General features: G+C 43.6%; 1 protein-coding gene across 6 annotated transcripts in view; it reads left to right on the plus strand.

Moving 5' to 3' along the window:
• The window catches only part of ZBTB3 (zinc finger and BTB domain containing 3), an 83234-nt gene extending 65188 nt beyond the window's left edge, over positions 1-18046 (plus strand). For all 6 annotated transcript variants that reach the window (XM_085626061.1, XM_085626058.1, XM_085626060.1 and 3 more), the window contains exon 4: positions 15484-18046. In XM_085626061.1, coding sequence (XP_085482187.1) covers positions 15515-17611 — 2097 coding nt within the window. In that variant the 5' untranslated portion in view covers positions 15484-15514 and the 3' untranslated portion in view covers positions 17612-18046. The remainder of the gene's footprint in view (positions 1-15483) is intronic.
• Positions 18047-19122: the final 1076 nt, after the last annotated feature.

Genomic DNA, 19122 nt, shown 5'->3' on the forward strand with positions numbered 1-19122 from the left:
TGGGCTTTCAAAAGTCCGACCGGGTGGCATAGAGCGTTCGGTTACGCGCACAATGACGAGCAGGGGCGCCATCTGACTTTCTTCTCTCGTCATGGTGCGTGCACATCGCACACCACTCGCCAGCCTGCTTTCACTTTTCCCGTCGCGCGCGCGCAGCATTCGCGTCCCTTTTTTTTTCTTTTAGCGCGCACTAAAACTCTCGCCCTCCACTACTCATGGATGTGCTCTTTCCCACACCTTGTTTCACTACTGCTTCCAAATGACTTTGTGCAGGGGGCAGTGCAGTCCTCAATACGCGCTGCTGCGAGGCCCACCACGTGGTACGTGGGCTAAGCCACCGGTGCAGCCGTGCCCTGCCGCTCAGCTTAGATGTAGAACACCCCCTTCGCCCAAGAGTACCCGGACCCCACCTACTTTCATGCGCTGTTACTTTGGCCTCCTAGCCTCCCTGGACTGCATGCATCCTCATCTCCGTGTGTCCTTACCGCCCTCCCCACCAGGGACCTCTACCTATCCCAAAGGTGACAGTCTGCCCCCACCTGAGAAAACTACCTCCACACTTTCCAGGATTCCTCCCTCAGGAATGGCTGTTTTTCCTACCCAATTCGACTTTTGGGCAGGACTCTCGAGAAGAGCTCTACACACAAAATCAACATGAGCTCTCTTAAAGTTTGCTGCTGGAATTGAAATGTGTGACCTGCAAGTTACAATTTGTACAAATATATAATCTCTCTGTTCACACTCTTTTCTCTCTCACTTTCACTTTTCTGTATTTGCTTCTTCTACTCTTGCCATTAGACTCTCCCTACCACATTTTTTCTACCTCACCTTTTTGTGTGCCTTCTACCTGTTTCCTCTTCGTCCTTCTCTCTTGTACCCTCATCATCTTTCTGTATCTGTTTTTCGCCATCCATTCTCTCAGCTGGCGGACCCTCACTTGCTTTTCTCAGTGTTCACTCTCTTGTTCCAACCTTCTGTCTCTCCCTCTTCATGTATATATCCCTCTCCTTCTTTCCCACCACTATGTCACTCTCTGTTTTACAGACTGAAGTAAAACTACTGCCTATGAACTGTAAGTCTACGTTCAGCAACAGAGCACTGCTTCTGTTACTGTTATTTATGGTAAGGGATTGGAATTGTGAAAACTATACCTGATGTTGGCTGTCAATCAATAAGTCTTTATGCCACCAAAAACGGTCCTAAAAGCACATACATTAAAAACCATAATCACATTTAAAAGTACATAACAGAACCAAAAATACAATATATAAAATATATAACCGTCTTTTCACAGACTACAGTAAGTTCATGTTTATAACGAGAACATTTCATATGTTCACTAGCAGCAAGATATGGTCGTGCAAAATACTAGGCAGTTCATAAAATCAATGTGGCCTAAACCATCCATACAGCGGGTAGATTAAAATACAATGCGCAGTTGGGATAGCAAAACAGTTTGCTAAGGTTAGTAAAATAACAGTCAAATATTTGGAATTCCTCTAAGAAGATAAACAAGCATTGGCATAGCCAGTAGATCTCGCCTTTGGGATTTTATAAGTGTTTAGCCATGCAACACTTGATGTTGTTGCACCAAGGCTATTGTGCTGGATAACTAAACACGTATAAGGTCCCAAAGGCTAGACCTATTGGCTATGCCAATGCTTGTTGTTATTTGGTGTAAATCCATTCAGTAGATTTGGAGATATTTAAAGAAAATTAAATTTGTGTATCTGGGCGGAGCCTAAGCACAGATCTCATGGTTAGATCTGATTGGCTGTCAGCACTTCAACCAGGTAGTTGTGGCAGCCATCTTGGAACCAATATACATGATGGCACCCCATTGAAATGCATTGTAGTGAATGCCAGGTTTTGAGGGCCACAAAAAAGAGAACGTATAAAGGGTGATAACGGATTTTACTTACACTATAAGTTGGTGGTATCATACTAATTTTAGCAATTGTGGTGTGATCTAAGGTGATTTTACCCTGTGTAAAATCCTTCTGCTGGCTGGGATTTCATGACTCCTGATTTTCCTATAGAGATTATGGAACGTGCTTTAGAAGCTAAAATGAGAATCCTTTTTTCTTTTTTTAGCTAACTGGTCTAGAATTTTCAATACTATTAAGGATTCGGAATTGAGGATTATGCTTTCTCTTTCTTCGCTGTTTATTAACATAATTTCACAGCAGGCAATTCAAATTCATCATTTAAAAAAAAAAAAAGAAATCCCAGTAATACACACGACTTTTTCCTCAAAACACCCAATGAGGTCATGCCTTTGCCGATATAACGCTGGGACGCCATATCTATTCCTCTTTCTTTGCCAGCGATGGCGAACAGTCTTATGAACTTGAGTACTCTGAGAACCGGTTGATCTGAACAAACACAATTGACCACTCTGTCAAACTGGAGCGGAATCTGAAAACTAGAACCCAGGAACATCCCACTGGAACACTCTTATTGCATATTCTGGTCGGAACCTGGCAAAAGGAAAAATTTATAATTTCTAAATTGCGAGAAAAAAATCTCCACAAATCTCGTTGTCATGATCCTTCAGCCATCAATGAAAGATCGGAAACAATGAGGTTTATCAAACATAATGGTGGGCAATAATACATAATGCAAAAAACCAACAGACATAATTTGTAAAATGAATCGGGTGGGATAATCCTCGCATCAGATTCCTTAATAAAATAGAAAATTCTAGACACTTTAGAATTAAAAAAAATTCTCTGGCAGGACCGGAGGCTTCGGATTATGCTTATTCAAAGCTGATTGAATACCACCGAGGTAAAACAGGTTTGCAGTAGATTTTTTTTAAAGTAGAATCTGAGGACCAATCAGTGGCCCTCATAATGTCCTATAGTTGAGAACCCAGGAGAAGTGATTTGGAGGCCATTGCTCCTCTGACCGAGTGGGCCCCAAATGTACTGTTGTCACCAGGTGCTTCTCCTAAGAGACCTGTTACAACGTGTTTTCCTTTACCAATTTATAATATGCGCATTTATTTTGTATATTAACACTTGGTATGTTCCTCCTTGCTCACCCCTGTTTCGTATTGGTTCGCTCCTGGTCTCTGGAGGCGACCTTAGAATGTTGAGTGTGGAGTCTTAGGAATACTGGTGGAGAGAGGAGTTGGGAAATAAAGCTCTACTCTTACCTTCTGGAGATTACGTCTTTTAATCACTGGCGACGATCTGTGCAAGGGGACATATGTATCCTGCTCCTCCCCTTCTGTGTGCTACTCCACCAGCTGTTCACGAGGGTGTGGTGGCCAGCAACCTGTGAGACTTCCGCTAACTCTTCATGTATGCCACCTGTGATGCCATCACTCCAAGTCTGGTGAGGTGACTTAAACAATTTGGGGGGCTGCTGACGTTCTATAATCGTCCGTTGAATTAATAACACATTCTTTGTCAAGCGCTTTGAGTGCAGCTCTCTTCTTTTTACCGCTTCATTAACAGAAGAGAGGAAAAACTATTCTTAGCGTAACTGGATGTTGCTTTATGATTAAGCTTTGCCTTGATCCCAAGGGGTTTTCCTCTAGCGCTGCGCTTCTAAGACTCGCATTGTCATTTCCCTGTCTGGCTCTATTTACAAGCTTGCAGCACCGCCAACACTGTTGGGCATGGAGACTCGCATCTATTGATTTTGGAAGTTGTGTTTGTGCTTTCCACCAGGCGGACATTCAGCTTGGGAATCTTGACCTTTCCTGCCCCTCGTGCCGGAGCTCCTGTCTACTGTAGTGCTGTTGTGCGATCGATGACCGCGTTTCCTACAGCTCTGGAAGTGCAGTTACTGATGTGTTTGCCTTCGAATTTGTCCTTCTGAGGTCGTTTCGCCGAAGTCAGTGTTCCTGTCAGGAACGCCTCCGATGCTCCTGCCGCTTCACAGCCGACTTCCTCTCGGCGGATGCTTCCGACGCACCAGCTACTGTGGGGCCGTACGTTAAGGGAACTAATACCTTCAATTTCTTGTTCGGAGATACGCACTCCTTAGCGTATCCATGCTTCGTTTCCACGGTGACACGCACACCTTTAAGAATATAGCGTGTTGGAAATAATTTCACGGTGACACGCACACCTTAAAATAAATGCATATTACAGTCGCTTAGCTTCACAGTGATTGTGTGTTTTACCTTCAGTTACGGTGATACACACACCTTCAACCTTATAAGTACAAGTAAACCTCTCTAATTGGAGTGTCGAACTTGACTTCACGGTGACACGCACACCATAAATAATTTGCATATTAGAATAATTTATCCAAGGCAAACGTTTACACTGTGTGTTCCAACCTTATTTACGGTGATACACACACCTTCAACCTCGTTGTTTAAGGTGGCATTTGCTACTATCTTCTGGTAACATGGATAAATGCGTAATGTTATATTTAGGAGTGTGCAAAATGTTATTCCATATTGATATCTGAATTAGACATATTATCACCAGGTTTTCATCTCTATATCTTTAAAAGTACATAATTGTTTATGCTTACAGGGATCATTTTTAATTTTCATTTTATGTACTGATTGTTGGTGCAAGGCACTTCTCTTATATTTATCATTTTGAGCGTACCTTGCTACAAACTACAAACGGTGATACGCTCACCAGTACGTTTTCTTAGTTCTCTTCCATTATGGCAGCTGCAAGCATGTCGCAACCAGCGCCATTTCTGAATGAATTCGGAGAACCCAGCATTCCATGGGAAGATTGGGAGAAAATCTTTGAATCTTATCTTGTAGCCATAGGAGGAGAAAATTCAGTGCTTTCAGGAAGCAGCACATTGGGTTCAAATGGAAGGAAAATATTTGAATCACTACCGGAACCAGAAATAGAGGAAGAAGATGAGGATGTCTATGAAACCACTTTAGTTAAGTTACGTATTCATTTTGGGGACAAAGTTAATATAGTTTTGGAAAGACACAAATTCTTCAGTCGTTCACAAGGCAAGCAAGAGAGTGTGTCCACTTATGTTGCTGTTCTCAGAGGTCTCAGCAAACTATGCGATTTCAATGATCTCAATGATTCATTAATCAGAGACCAATTGGTACGTTGTACAAACAATAAAGAAATTCAGAGGAAATTATTAGAAAAACAACCAGATCTCCAGGAGGCAATACAAATTGCCAAATCCTTTGAACATACAGCGATTTGCATAAAAGAGATAAAGTCATCAGATTCTAATGATAAGGTAAAAGAAATAACCAATCTAGATGAAGAATCCGAAGTATACAAAATTAAAAATGAACCATCCAAAACTAAAAATGACAATTGGCGTAATCAAACGGAAGATTCGGAGAATTCAAAACTGAAATGCTATCGTTGTGGGAGCAACAATCATTTAGCAAACAACCCCAACTGTCAAGCCAAGTATGCTTGGTGCAGAAAATGTAACAAGAAAGGGCACCTAGCAAGAGTTTGTGGATGCTTTCCAAAGAAGATGGGGGGAAATTGGGTCATCGATGATAAAACGCAAGTCAGGAAAATTATTCTACAAATGAATGAAGTCGCAGTTCACGAACAACAAAGCTATTCTGAATGTAACGTCTCCATTGATGGGAAAAATGTCAAAATGTATGCGGATTCTTGTTCGCCTTTCACTCTTGTGAACTTCTCGGACTTTCAATCCATCTTAGGAAAAGAGCAAGATAAACTTTATAAGGCAGACATAGCTCCCAGTGGTTATAACAGAGACCCCATACCTATGAAAGGAATGTTTAAATCTCTTATTTCTTTTAAAGACCGTTCCACTGTAGGTAAAGTTTACGTTGTAGAGAATGGGTCAAATTTATTAGGATAGCAACATCAAAAAGAACTAGGAATTAAATTCGACCTAAATAATCCCGAACATGTCTTGGTGGTAAATCCTTCAAATATCAGTGAACACATCGCAAGTGAGTTCCCGGAAGTTTTTTCAGAAAATTTAGGTGAATTTCAACACAGAATTCAGTTAAAACAAAATGCTAAACCAGTGATCCACAAAACTAGACCCATTCCACATCTGATGTGGGAACCTTTAAAAAAAGTTAGATAGATTAGAAAAACTCAACATCATACAACCCGTTGATTGTTCCGAATGGGTCGCCCCCATTGTTATTGCAAAAGAAGGGTCATAGTCAAGACATTCGAATGTGCATTGATCTACGCGACCTAAATAACCACATACTAGTAGATAGATATCCTTTACCCCGCATCCATGAGATGCTAAGCACCATGGGTGGAGCAACTTATTTCAGTGTCCTGGATCTCTCCATTGCGCACCATCAAGTGGAGCTGCATCCGGACTCTAGAAAACTCACTGCCTTCACTACACCGATGGGAACCTTCATGTTCTGTCGCATGCCTTTCGGATTGGCCTCTGCGGCAGGGGTATTTCAGAAAATTATGCGACATATCTTAAAAGATGTACCAAAGACGCTTTGCTTTCAGGATGATGTTCTAATCTATGGTGCTAATATTGATGAACATAACACTATCTTAAGACAGGTTCTTTCTAAATTCAGAGATGCTGGACTTACACTTAAAAAAGAGAAATGCCAATTAGGTGTGGAGTCTGTAGAGTACCTAGGACATTGTATCTCTAAGGAAGGGTTTAAACCCAAACATTGTCTCATTGAAGCGGTAAGGGATGCTCCTGCACCTACCAACAAAGATGAACGCAACCGTCAGACTTTTCTCACTACAGATGCGAGTGGAAAAGGTTTAGGGGCTACCCTCTCGCAAATTATTGATGGCAAAGAAAGGATTGTTGCATGTGCCTCACGATCCCTTACCAAAGCGGAAAGGAACTATTCGGTGGTGGAAAGAGAAGCGCTGGCTTGTTTTTGGGGAGTGAAACATTTCAAATTCTTTCTTTGGGGAATTCAATTTTGCTTGCGTACCGATCATAAATGCCTAATTTTTATGTTTAAACCAAAAAATAACTCTTGTAACACTCCCCGTATAGCTAAGTGGTTACTAGGCTTGGAGGGTTTCTGTTTTACAATCAAATATGTTCCAGGTATTCAAAATTCTGCAGCAGATTTCCTGTCTAGAAGTCCCATTGACAAGGAAGAACAATTTGAAACTCTTGAGTACCCTGTCTTCCAGCTCAACCTAAACACCATCACTACACAAGAATGGCTAGATTGCATGAACTCAGACAACACTATGACACAGATCATTTCTTACACTGTACAGGGTTGGCCCAATTCTTCTGATCAAATAAGTGCAGATGTGAGGAAGTTCTGGGAGGTACGTTATGAACTCAGCATGGATCAGGGTATTTTATTCAGAAATGATAAAATAATCCCACCAGAAGCTCTTAGGAATAAAATAAGCGACCTTGTTCATGAGGGCCACTTAGGCAGAAGCTTAACTAAAGCAAGGTTACGTGAAAGGTATTGGTTCCCCAACATGGACTCGTTGGTGCAGACAAAAGTAAAAGATTGCCTTTTACATGTGCCAACAGTGACAAATCTAGGATAACCAGGAAATCCCCCAGCTCCCCAATATCTGTACCTGATAAACCATGAGAGAAGATTCCATTAGACATTATAGGTCCTTTCAATTTCAAGGGGGTGGTAAAACAGTTCGCACTGGTCTTAATTGACTTCCATTCTCATTGGACTGTGGTCAAAATGGTCTACCAAGTAACAACCGTATCTGTCATTCAGTTTCTAAAAGATACATTTGTTCTAGAAGGCATACCATCCTCCATAATCACTGATAATGGAGTCCAATTTACTTCTCATGCCATGACAGAGTTTCTTGGAAAACTTAATATATCACATTTGAGAACGCCTCTATACTGTCCAAGGGCCAATGGTTTAGTGGAAAGAATGAACCGCATGGTCATAGGTTGTATACAATTGGCGGTTGTCAATAGAATTCCCACTGAACAAGCGCTACAAGAAATGTTGTGGGCTTATCACACCACTCCAAATTCAGTTACTGGTATGTCTCCTTTTTCGGCTTTAAGAGGAAGGAAACCTGGCACAAAATGCCAGGAATGACCCTGTTGAAGGTGTCGGATCTTTAGGCATTGTAAAGCTTGATAATGCAAGGGGGCTGGCAATATTGCCTGTTTGGCGGAAGCTAACAGACCCACAATTCTTGCTAGAACCCTCAGAGAGAGACTGTCTGCGGGAATAGCTGAGCGAATTTCCTTCTGAACCAGTTTCAACTTTGGACGGGGAAGGGACAGGAGGGTTAACACTGAGTCTATTTGGAAGCTAAGGACTTCTATGCACTGGGAGGGGCAAAGACTGGACTTCTTTTGATTGACCAGAAAGCCCAAATCCTGGAACAGTTGAATGGTCCATGAAAGATGGGTTAGAAGCAGGTGTTTGTCCTGCGCCATCAAGATGTCGTCAAGATATATGATGAGACAAACTCTTCGGGCGTGGAGTTTGTCCACTACCCGACGAATCATCTTGGTGAAGCACCACGGTGCCGAGGACAGACCGAAAGGAAGGGCCTTCAAATGGAACCATTGACCCTCCCACATGAATTGGAGGAACTTGCGATGGGGGGAAGAATGGAAATAGATATGCGTCCTTCAGGTTGAGATGGACCATCCAACCTCTGTCCTGTAGGAGGCCTCTGAGGAGATGAATACCCTCCATTTTCAAAATGGCGATAAAGAGTCCGCGAATTTACCTCCTTCAAGTTCATGACCAGATGGGCACTTTTCCCTTTTAGGGACCACAAAGATGTTGCTACAAAACCCCCGGGGTCAGGGTGGCAATGGCAGATCTGCCCTTTCTGGCGTAGTTGGGTCAGTCCGTCTCAAATAAAAGTTGGATCTTGAAGGGAAAAAAGGGGTCGTGGGAGAGGGGTTGATGGGCTGTCCCGAAAAACTCAAGTTTGAAATTGGAGAGTTTCCAGAACCCACGGATCCTGCGTGATGGACTTCCAATTGTGGGGGAAGAGCTGTGTCCTGTCACCCAGTTGAACGGATGAAGAGGAAATAAGTCTTACCTGAGGCGCCTAAAGAGGGGTTGAAATTTCTTCAGCCTCAGGGAAGACCTCGGTGGTAGCAATAGTGCCCTCCACGGCTTCTGGAAGGGTAGAACTTGGGATGCACCTTAGCGTCGTAGGTACGGCTTATGCCTTAGTATGTTCTGGACGGGCTTGATGTGTATGGACGTGTTCTGGAAGGGCCTGATGTATACGGACACCCGGTCGAACGCCCTCTCTATCGGCCAGCCCACCCAAAAAGGCGTTGGTTGCGGAACACATTGTGCAGCGAGGACTGCACTTTGTCGAGCACTGTAAAGGTTTGCACCAATTTCCCAATATCTTTAACAAATCTGTCTCTGAAGAGGAGGGAGGGTCAGAATCTGTGTGTCATATGAGTGGAGAGCAAGGGGATTGCCTCCTCTGGTGACACGTTGTGTGCAGAGTACACATGATCAGAGTTAAAGGTGCTGGAGATGGGGGTCAAAATCGCAATGTGGGGCCAGTCATTGGAGAGCAGGTCGTTATCTGCGTGGGACGTGCTTGATAGAGGGGCGGATTGAGGGTATACCACTGCAGGTGACTTTTAAAAAGGCTGGAGGGCAGCTGCTAGCGTCGGGTCACAGAATGTGTTATTGAGGCATCTATAACCTCTACCAAACTCTCCTCAAGGAGGTGTAGACCATCCTGCATGTCAGGTTGGTAGGCGTCCTCAGCAATAAACTGACGCCCTACCATGATAAAGTCAGCCCGATGATAACAAAGTGATTAGGGAGACCAAGAGGCAAACCTCAAGTGGCACCAGCCCATTAGCCAAAGCCTGTATTATCTGTAATCGCAGCTACGGAGATGCAGGTGCTCACTTTTGGAGGCAGTGTGGCTCGCTCTGCCCAGTATACCAGGACTTCTCGCAGCACGCAGATGCGAGCTAGAAATAGAACGAGGACGTCCGAGTGATAAATGCTCTACTTCCGCTTCCTGAGCACCCGTGTCGGGTGCATGATATGCAGTAAAGCACCCACGATGTGCTTGTGATAATGTTCTAAACACTGTAAACACAAGAGCAAGAATAAAGTTCAGAATAAAGTTCGGAGGTACCTATCTCTGTTGCGAAGCACCAAAGAAAGAGGAATAGATATGGCGTCCCTGCATTATATCGGCAGAGGCATGACCTGATTGGGTGTTTTGAGGATGACATCAAGTGTGGATTACTGGGAAATGTAGTTCTTTGAAATTATGAATTTTAATTGGCTGCTGTGAAAAATGTTAATAAACGGCAAAGAAAGAAAGCATAATCCAAAGCCTCCGGTCCTGACATAGAATTAAGTCTAACATTCTCAGTAAAACGTTTACTTCCAACAGGAGCAGTCTGCCAGTTGATTCCCTTGTGTTCTACTGCAGCCTCCCAAAGCTTTTTAAAGAGCAACTAGAGCGCTAACAGTTTAATTTATGACAGAAATATGGCACACCTGAAGCCATCTTGATTGAATCAAACTAGTAATACTTAAAACATTTAATTTAGAAAGGGACAAAATGAGAGGGTTCGTTTTGTCATGGAAATTATGGTTAGTGCTGTAGAAAATAAAATGAGGACCCGTTTTAAGTGAGTTCTCAAATATCTTCCTCTTCTATTGCATTGAAACATTCTGACATGCAGACTGGCACATGCACTTTCAACGTCGGCAGCAGACTGCAGTTAACTCCCTGGTGATCAGCAGCTTTTACTGTGTTCTAATGAGCAACAAGTGTGCTAACATTCTGAATTTATATCAAAAGTGTGGCACATCTGATCACCATCTTGATGGAATTGAAGTTGAAAAATGAAAGCATTTTAAACCAAGGGTACTGCAGTAAATGAGGAAACAAGTCTCCCAAGATGGCCACTGGAGAAAAAAGAGCCAAAATGATGTACAAATGCCACCCAAATGTAGCCCAAGTATAGCCTAATGACAGCAGTGTGCAAAACACTTGCATTGTTGGGTTTTTTTTGTTGCAGTTTTATATAGCATAGACTTGACCCGAAGGTATCGAAGTACTGAACATGATCGTCAATTACATTACACAATGACACATTCATTTTGGTTTTAGGCATGGGGAAATTAGGTGGTTTGCCCAGAATCATTGACTGTCGCGCTGATGCCCGAAACTCAAACCTGTTTCCCCAGTTGCAAAGTCTGCAGCTCTGGCCATAATGCCACATCCTCTCCCCTAAGTGTAACATAATCAAGTGATCAACTGTATAAATATATATATATATATATATATATATATATATATATATATATATCAAATAATTTAAAAGTGCATTGTTGCTATTTAAGAACTCCGAAAATATGGCCTAATTTTAGTTTTTGAGAGCACTAACCATAATTTCTATGGGAATGAGACCCTCTCATTTTTATAATTTCTAAAGGAAATATTACAGTTTTGATTACATAAGGATGACGTCGGCATGTTACACTTACGTAATAAATATTGAATGTTAGCTAGTTGTTCATTAGAATACTGTTGGGAGGCAGAGGTAAGAGCCACGGACTCTGATAATTGCTGCAGACTTAGGAGGCAGGGTAAGGATACCTTGATCCTCTAGTCCCGGTGATGGGGACCCTGCCTGGGGCCAAAACATGTTTTTTTATTTTTGTTTTTTTTTTAAACTGAATGTTGCCACACATTCACTGAAGATCCACAAATCTAAAGTGAAATAAAAAAAACCCTGCAGGCTCCAGCAGATGCAAAAATAAACCTCACTCTGAGCCTAAAAAAGGCCCCGGGAGACTCCATTGCTTGGGGCTGAGTAAATAAATGGTGGAAAGGGAGCTTGCAGCCTTCTCAGAAGCCTAATTAGGCCCCATGGACCCATCCCCTGGGGCCACAATGTATAATCGAAGAGGAGGGGGCCACACACCCCTTTACTGTGCCTGAAAAAAGCCCTGGTAGACCCCGTACCCTGGGTCCAAGCAAATAAATGGAGGGAGAGGGGTATGCGGCCCTTCTCCCAAAGCCTAATTAGGCCCCAGGAGGGACTCCATATCCTGGGGCCAAAATGTACAATAAAAGGGGAGGGGGGGGGCCACAAGCCCCACTAGAGCCTTAAAAAGGCCCCAGGACTCCAACCCCGGGCCGTAACAGTATTTTAAAGGGAGGATGGTCCTGTGGCTCTTCTCCTTGAGCCTTTAAAGGCCCCTGCGACACACACCCAACCCCCCCCCACCCCCACCCCCACCCCCACCCCCACCCCCACCCCCACCACACACACACACACACACACACACACACACACACACACACACACATCCCCCAGGCCGGCTCAATTACTGTGTCCAGGGCTCCGAGACACAACACATGTTTGCTTTTGCCTGGTGGGAGCATTATGAAATCTCTTGTCAGAAGAGGTCAAACATGCCTTCCCTGTCTGCAGGAGTGGAGGCATAACTTAACATGTGTATTTGTAAAGCGCATTTATCACCCATGGGTCTCAAGGCGCTGAATAACAGATGTTTATTGTTACCCAACTCAGTGGTACTCGTTTTATCGACCTCAGATGGATGTAAGGCGGAGTGGACCTGCTGGGATTTGAACCTGTGACAATGAGGTCGAACACAGGCTTCTGCAGTGGATGCATTAGTTCACTGAGCCACCAGACCTGACCAGACGAAGGCAAGTCTGCTTCCAGCCAAATGACATTTAAGCATGCGCCCACCAACTGAGAGCCGACTTGTGTTCTGTTTCCGTGCCCGAAAAACAGATACTCTGCTAACTGTGACTCACGCCCTTGCTATGCACTGCTAATTCTCACCTATGTTACTCTAACCTTTGTTTTTTTTAGTGAGATATATATCAAAAGGTGTCGGCTAAAGTCCGACTTGAAAATTAGCACTGCCATGAATAAAAGTAAAGCATATAGACAGCAAAAAATACATTTTCAGTAAAAGTGTCATATCAGATAATGGTAAGTTGAGGAAGGAAATGTCTGGAACAGAACCCCAGCTCTGAATACGTCATCCCACAAGGTGAGGTAAGTTGGTTGGGAGAGGGGAAGGAGGGTAAAGGAGAAGTTGGCAGGTCTAAAGCAAACCGGAAACCATTTCAAATGATGTGAGGTGAAGCTGTGGGCTCTGGTGAAGGACCAAGTACATAGGATTAAAAGAGCATCATACGGACTCATTTACAGAGGGGCAAGGGTTGAGGTGGTGTCCCCCTGTAAAAGAGAACAATCCTTGCAAAGCCAGTATGTCTTATCTTTATAATGAAAGTGCTATGATATTGGCTTTACCAATGTTTGAAATTCTAAAGGAACAAGGGCTCCTTAAGTGAGGAATGTGTCAAATGAGTTATACATAGAGCTACAATGAAGTCTACGTATGATGTAGATATGAATACTAATTTATATTTTTTAAAACAAGGTAAAAACATTGAAGCAGGAACACAAACAGAAGGAAGGTCACATAAAGCTTCTAAACTAAGGCATATCAATGTGACAAGAATGAGAACACAATAGTTAGTTCACAAACTGTAAGGACCAATGCTCACATGTAGTAATGAACAATTTTAGCATTTGAGTCAAGGTACCATAGTCGACAACATTTTGAACCCTTAGTTAGATATAGGGATCCTCATCAGGACATTTAAGGTTGTGCCTGAGACAGTATATGGGTTGCGACCTATGTAACCTCATGCCAGCTAAAAGAGAAGAGGCAGAGGGGAAAACAAAAAGGAAAAAAGAAAGGAGAAAATACATTACATGTCATGAATAAACAGGCAGGGTACGACCATCGGTCTAAACATGAAGTATGTGTTACGTGCCTAGGTACATCCATGTATGTGACTAAACACATAAAAGTCGTTAATTGGATGTGATTGGAGTGAATCTATAAAAACATGCATAATAGTGTTGGCAGCACAAAAATATCAGTGAGAGGTGCGAAGTAGTGAAGAGGCAGTGATGATATGACATGAGCGGCTGGAGGGAAAAAAGTGAACTCACCAAGAAGGAACCAATTGGTGGTCCTTCGAAGGCAAAACTGCACAAAATTTCTGATGTAAGGCACAGTAGTAGTCTGGGCGGAGATGCGTGAAGACAACCTCAGGCCAAATGGGTTCCAAGCATCATTAATGGGGTACTGTGCAGTGGAAAGAAAGATAAATTGAACATTGAGGAAAGGAGTACAGCAAGTAACCGAGCACTACTAATATACCAAGCAGTTACCTGGGATTCCTGTCACATGGACTTGAATGTGGGGAATTAGTATCTGGGAACTAAAGTGTGGGACACAGTGGCCACACGGAAGGGAACTGCTTCCATAGGTAGAAGACGGCCCAATAATACAATTAAAATAGGTGAAGTGAATAAAACAAAAGTACCAGGTGAGAGAGACACACCGCCATGCACATGGATAAGGCCTTTACCTTGATGCGAAGGACTGGTAATAGGGATGAGAGGCTGTATGATCTCTGGTTGAACTATTTACAAGATCTAAGTCATGTCATATTTGTATGTTCCCCCTCCAACTGAAACAGACTGCTCACAAAATGTTCAAAAAAAAAAAAATCAACAATTTTATAATATTTGTTAAATGTATTCATATATTGCTTTGTTTGCATCTACTGTTTATTGGTATTGTGTCTGTTTGATGACGGTAGTATAGGTTCTTTGTAATTATCCCTTGAAACCATATCTCATATGTTGGATGTTTGATAGGTACCTACTGAGTTTGCACTGTTTATCCTGTTCCTGTATTAAGTATGTATAGTTCTTTGTACTATTTAAATATTTCACCGTAATGTTGAATCGAAATCCTCTTTGCATTTGCACTTCGTTGGTATTTGAGCTTTCTTGGTAGAGTATGGCACTAAGATGATATGGCACCCTCTGGATTTTATACATCTGTGTATAATTTGACTGTAATCATTCTGCATTGGTTTCTGCACAATATGTTTGTAGTTATGTGGTCCTCCTGGGAGTGCCAAAACATAATAAAATATTTAGACTTTTTTTTATGACACTTAAATGAACATGAAATGTAGGTCATTTAAAGCTATAACATTGCAAATTCATTCCAGAATAAATGTTAGTACAAAATATATCCTTACTCACACCTCGGCTACTAAAATAGAGAAAGTGCTTTACTTTATTCATACTTGGTATAAAGCAGAAAAGGCCATTTTTGAAGGTCTAATTCCTTCTCTGATAAATGCTGGAATTGCAGACCTTATCAGTCTGTAATAAATTAATACTGAAATATGAAAGGCTTCCGGCCTAATGGAGGTGCGAAGTTGACGGTCAGTGTTGGTTTCTGTTGGGTTTTTTGAATGGTGCTATAAGAGACCCACCCTTGAGTCTTGACAAACCAGAGATGCTTTTGTTAAATGAAAAACTTTTCAATGATCCATATTTATGTAATAATGGCTAGATACTTCTGTCACTTCATTTAAGTACTGCCAACAAGTTCTAGGTACTGACTATTGTTACAAATATGTACAGATTGCTTCCTTTTCCTTTTTTTACCTCTGTATCTCAGTGTTTTTTCTCTTTCCGTTCCAGCATGCTGTCCTTCTGAATCTTCCTATCCAACATGGAGTTCCCAGACCATAGCAAGCAGCTGCTGCAGAGCCTGAGGGAGCAGCGAGACCAGGGCTTCCTCTGCGACTGCACAGTCCTGGTAGGCAACACCCAGTTCCTGGCGCATCGGGCCGTGCTGGCCTCCTGTAGCACCTTCTTCCATATGTTCTACAAAGAGCGGCTGGACAAACGTGATCTGGTCTTCATCAATAATGAGATTGTCACGGCCACAGCGTTTGGATTGCTGCTGGAGTTCATGTACGAGGGGATGCTAACCTTTAATGGTATCCCTGTGGAAGATGTGCTTGCAGCAGCCAGCTACCTGCACATGAATGACATTGTTAAGGTTTGCAAGAAAAAGCTACAAGCTAGGGCCATGGCAGAGGCTGACAGCACCAAGAGAGAAGAGCAGCCACCTGCTGGCACTGCAGAGGCCCTGCCAAGCACATCCCGTTATCCTGCACCTGCCAGCACTGCAGAGGCTCTACCAACTTCTTCACGGTATACCACGCACACTAGCACCACTGAGGCTATGTCTGCTCCCTCGCGGTACACCATGCATGCCAGCACTGCCCCAGCCTTGTCTGCTGCCTCACGGTACACGACACACACTGGCTCTGCTGAGTCCTTGCCTGTTACCTCCCGGTTCACCACACATGCTAGTAACACTGAAACTCTCCCCACTGCCTCCCGATCTAATGCACTCACTGGCAGCACAGAGGCTATGTCCACTACCTCTCGCTACACCACACATGCCAGCACAAGTGATGGTCTCATTGCTGCGTCACGGTACACCATGCATGCTGGCTGTGGGGAAGCCATTTCTACTCACACACGGTACACTGCACACACTGGCACTACTGACACCTTGGCTACTACTTCACGGAACATTACAGCCTCTAGCAACAGTGAGGCTCAGCCCTCTCTTTCCTCTCGGCAGACTGTTCCAGTCACTACCTGCACTGAAGTTCTTCCCACAACTTCCCAATACACATCATCTGCTGGCACTACTGAGACCCTGTCCACCTCCTCCCGATTTGTAATGCCTGTATCCATCGCTGAAACCCAGTCCATCACATCACGATATTCTGTGCCCAGCCAGGAGCAGGCACTTCTCTTCTTTGAGGGTCTCCGAAGAAGAAAAGAGGAAATGGGCTCAGGCAGCCACCAGAAAGCTGACCAGCAAGGGCAGACTGTTCCTACACCAGATGTGGCTGACACCACTCAACCTGGCATTGATGGGGATTCTCCAAGGCTCTCTGCCATGAAAGCATCGTTTGTGCCAGAGGGATCTCTCTCGAGCCCTAGCAGCTCCACTGAAGCTATACCTCGTTTGTATTATCCACCAGAAAACGCTGCATCCTCTCCACCATCTGAAGATACTGACTCCGAGAGTAGGGCATCAGAACATCAAGTGCAGAGCCTGCCGAGGTTCTACCATAAAGACATGGAGCGTGGTGGTCCTGTTAAGGTGAAGGTGGAAGCCATTGTCATCTCTGATGAGGAGTCGGAGGCTGCCGAGCAACGCCGAAACCGGAGTATGGCCTTGCGAATGGAAGCCATGTTCCAGCCATTGGCTGGGGACCTTGGGCACATGGCAGGCTGTGGCCGCCCACGGGAGGGGTTTGATGAGGGGGGAGCCTCAAACGAGAGCACTTCACAGGAAGGGTTTCTTCCACATGATCACCTGCCATATCACATGATCTCAGTGCCAGGTACTCAGCCATATGGCACCATGGTGTCCCCGCCCCTCCAGGAACAGATCTACCTCCAAGATTATGAAGCCCACCCTAATTTTGGTCTCTTTGCGGAGGATGTGCCAACATGCAAAACCTGTGGCAAGACTTTTTCTTGTTCCTACACCCTGCGGCGCCATGCCACTGTGCACACCCGCGAGAGGCCCTATGAATGTCGCTACTGCATGCGTAGCTACACACAGTCTGGGGACCTGTATAGGCATATACGCAAGGCCCACAATGAGGACATGCAAGCGAAGAAGAGCAGGTCTGAGGATGAGGAGGGAATTAATCTGATTCCACACCCTGAGCCGAATACTAACTCTGTTCCTGACTCTGGTCCAAATTCTGATCACAACCCAAACACGCTGTAGGGTCTCACTCCTTTGAGGAATTTCTGTGCTTTCACTTGTGTTGTGCAAGATGGGATGTGGGGCTCGATGTAATCGGGATAGAAAATGGACTCCGTTTCCAGGGGATGGAAAGGAGTAAAACGTGAGTTCCATAAAGAGGAAGTTCAATCATTCACGGACAAAATTGGCAGCAGTTGGAGAAAATTCCAGAAGATCTCTGCAGAGTGTTTGTACTGACCAAAAAATCCAACCAACCCCACCTTCTTAATGAAAGCCTCCCCCCCCCCCAAGTAGGGGGAAAAAACAATTATTTATATATTGGGCTTAAAAAGACCCGCTAATTTTATTGCCATTTTCCATGTGGTAAGTGTTTTGCGTCTCAGTATCTTAAACTATTTGTAATTATTTTCTTGTGCAAGACATTAAAAATGTTGTTGGCAGACGCACATCAGCAAACTGGTGTCTTTTTGGTTTGGAAATTCAAAACATTTGTTATTGTTATCGCCTTCTTTGCAATTCCCATTGCAGAACTTCTCTAACCACTTGCTACGACTACAGTGCTTATTTCAACCACTCAATAAAGAGCCGGTCTGATGTTTCAGGACTACTTATCAAAGGCGGTGGTGGATGTTGATTTCCAGTCAGAAAAAACTGTTTTTGTGCCTGGGAAGAGGAGGAGGTCTATTAAAGATGCAATGTGTGGGAAAAAATCTGGTGTACAGGGATTGTCATGAAGTTCTAGGGCATTTGACAGGAAATCCGTTTCTATTGGGATATTTGTGATATGATCTAGCAGATTCTGGATTTTTGTCTAGAATGCACTTGCCATCTCGCATGTAAAAAACGTATGGAAGATCTCCTGGGTTTACCCCCACACCGCCAGCAAATGGGCGAGTCCCTCAATCCGAGTTTGTGTAGTCTAGCTGGGGTCTAGTATGTTTTTATGAATAGACCAGAACCTGGCTTGTGCTGTAGTGGGGGTGATTCTGGTATCAAAGGGGGATTTTGAGATGTTTTGCCAAGTTGTTTCACAAAAATGTAAAGTATTGGTTGCTTGAGTCTGGGATTCCCATTTTCTGGTAAATAATCTCAAAAATTGACCATTGTATGTGTCAAGGAGTTTATACAAGAGGGAAGCAGTGTGGCCTCTCTTTTTAAGGAAATTTAACAGGGTCGGGAGGTCTGGTTCGTGAGGGGGTTTCTGTTTACTCCGTACACCTTTGAGTCGTAGACAATATTAGGTAGGTCAAAGTTTGTTTGTAGAGTGGAGCAGGGAATAGGATTGGCACATGAACGTAGATTGTGTATAATGTTTATTTCTTTATGAGCCCATGGAACCCAGAATAGCGTCTTCCCATCAAGTTTAATCTGGCGGTAAGAATTAAATCTTTTTTATTGGCTAAGCTAATAGAGAAGCCAATACACAGCATTTCGCCTACCACCCTGGTGGGCCGGCTGCGAAGGCAAATCCGGTGTGTCAAGCACACTAGCCATTCTATTGGTTCATACAATTAGATAATGGTTACACAGCA

Source organism: Triturus cristatus, chromosome 9 (genome assembly GCF_964204655.1).
Source record: "Triturus cristatus chromosome 9, aTriCri1.1, whole genome shotgun sequence".
NCBI classification, from domain to species: domain Eukaryota; kingdom Metazoa; phylum Chordata; class Amphibia; order Caudata; family Salamandridae; genus Triturus; species Triturus cristatus.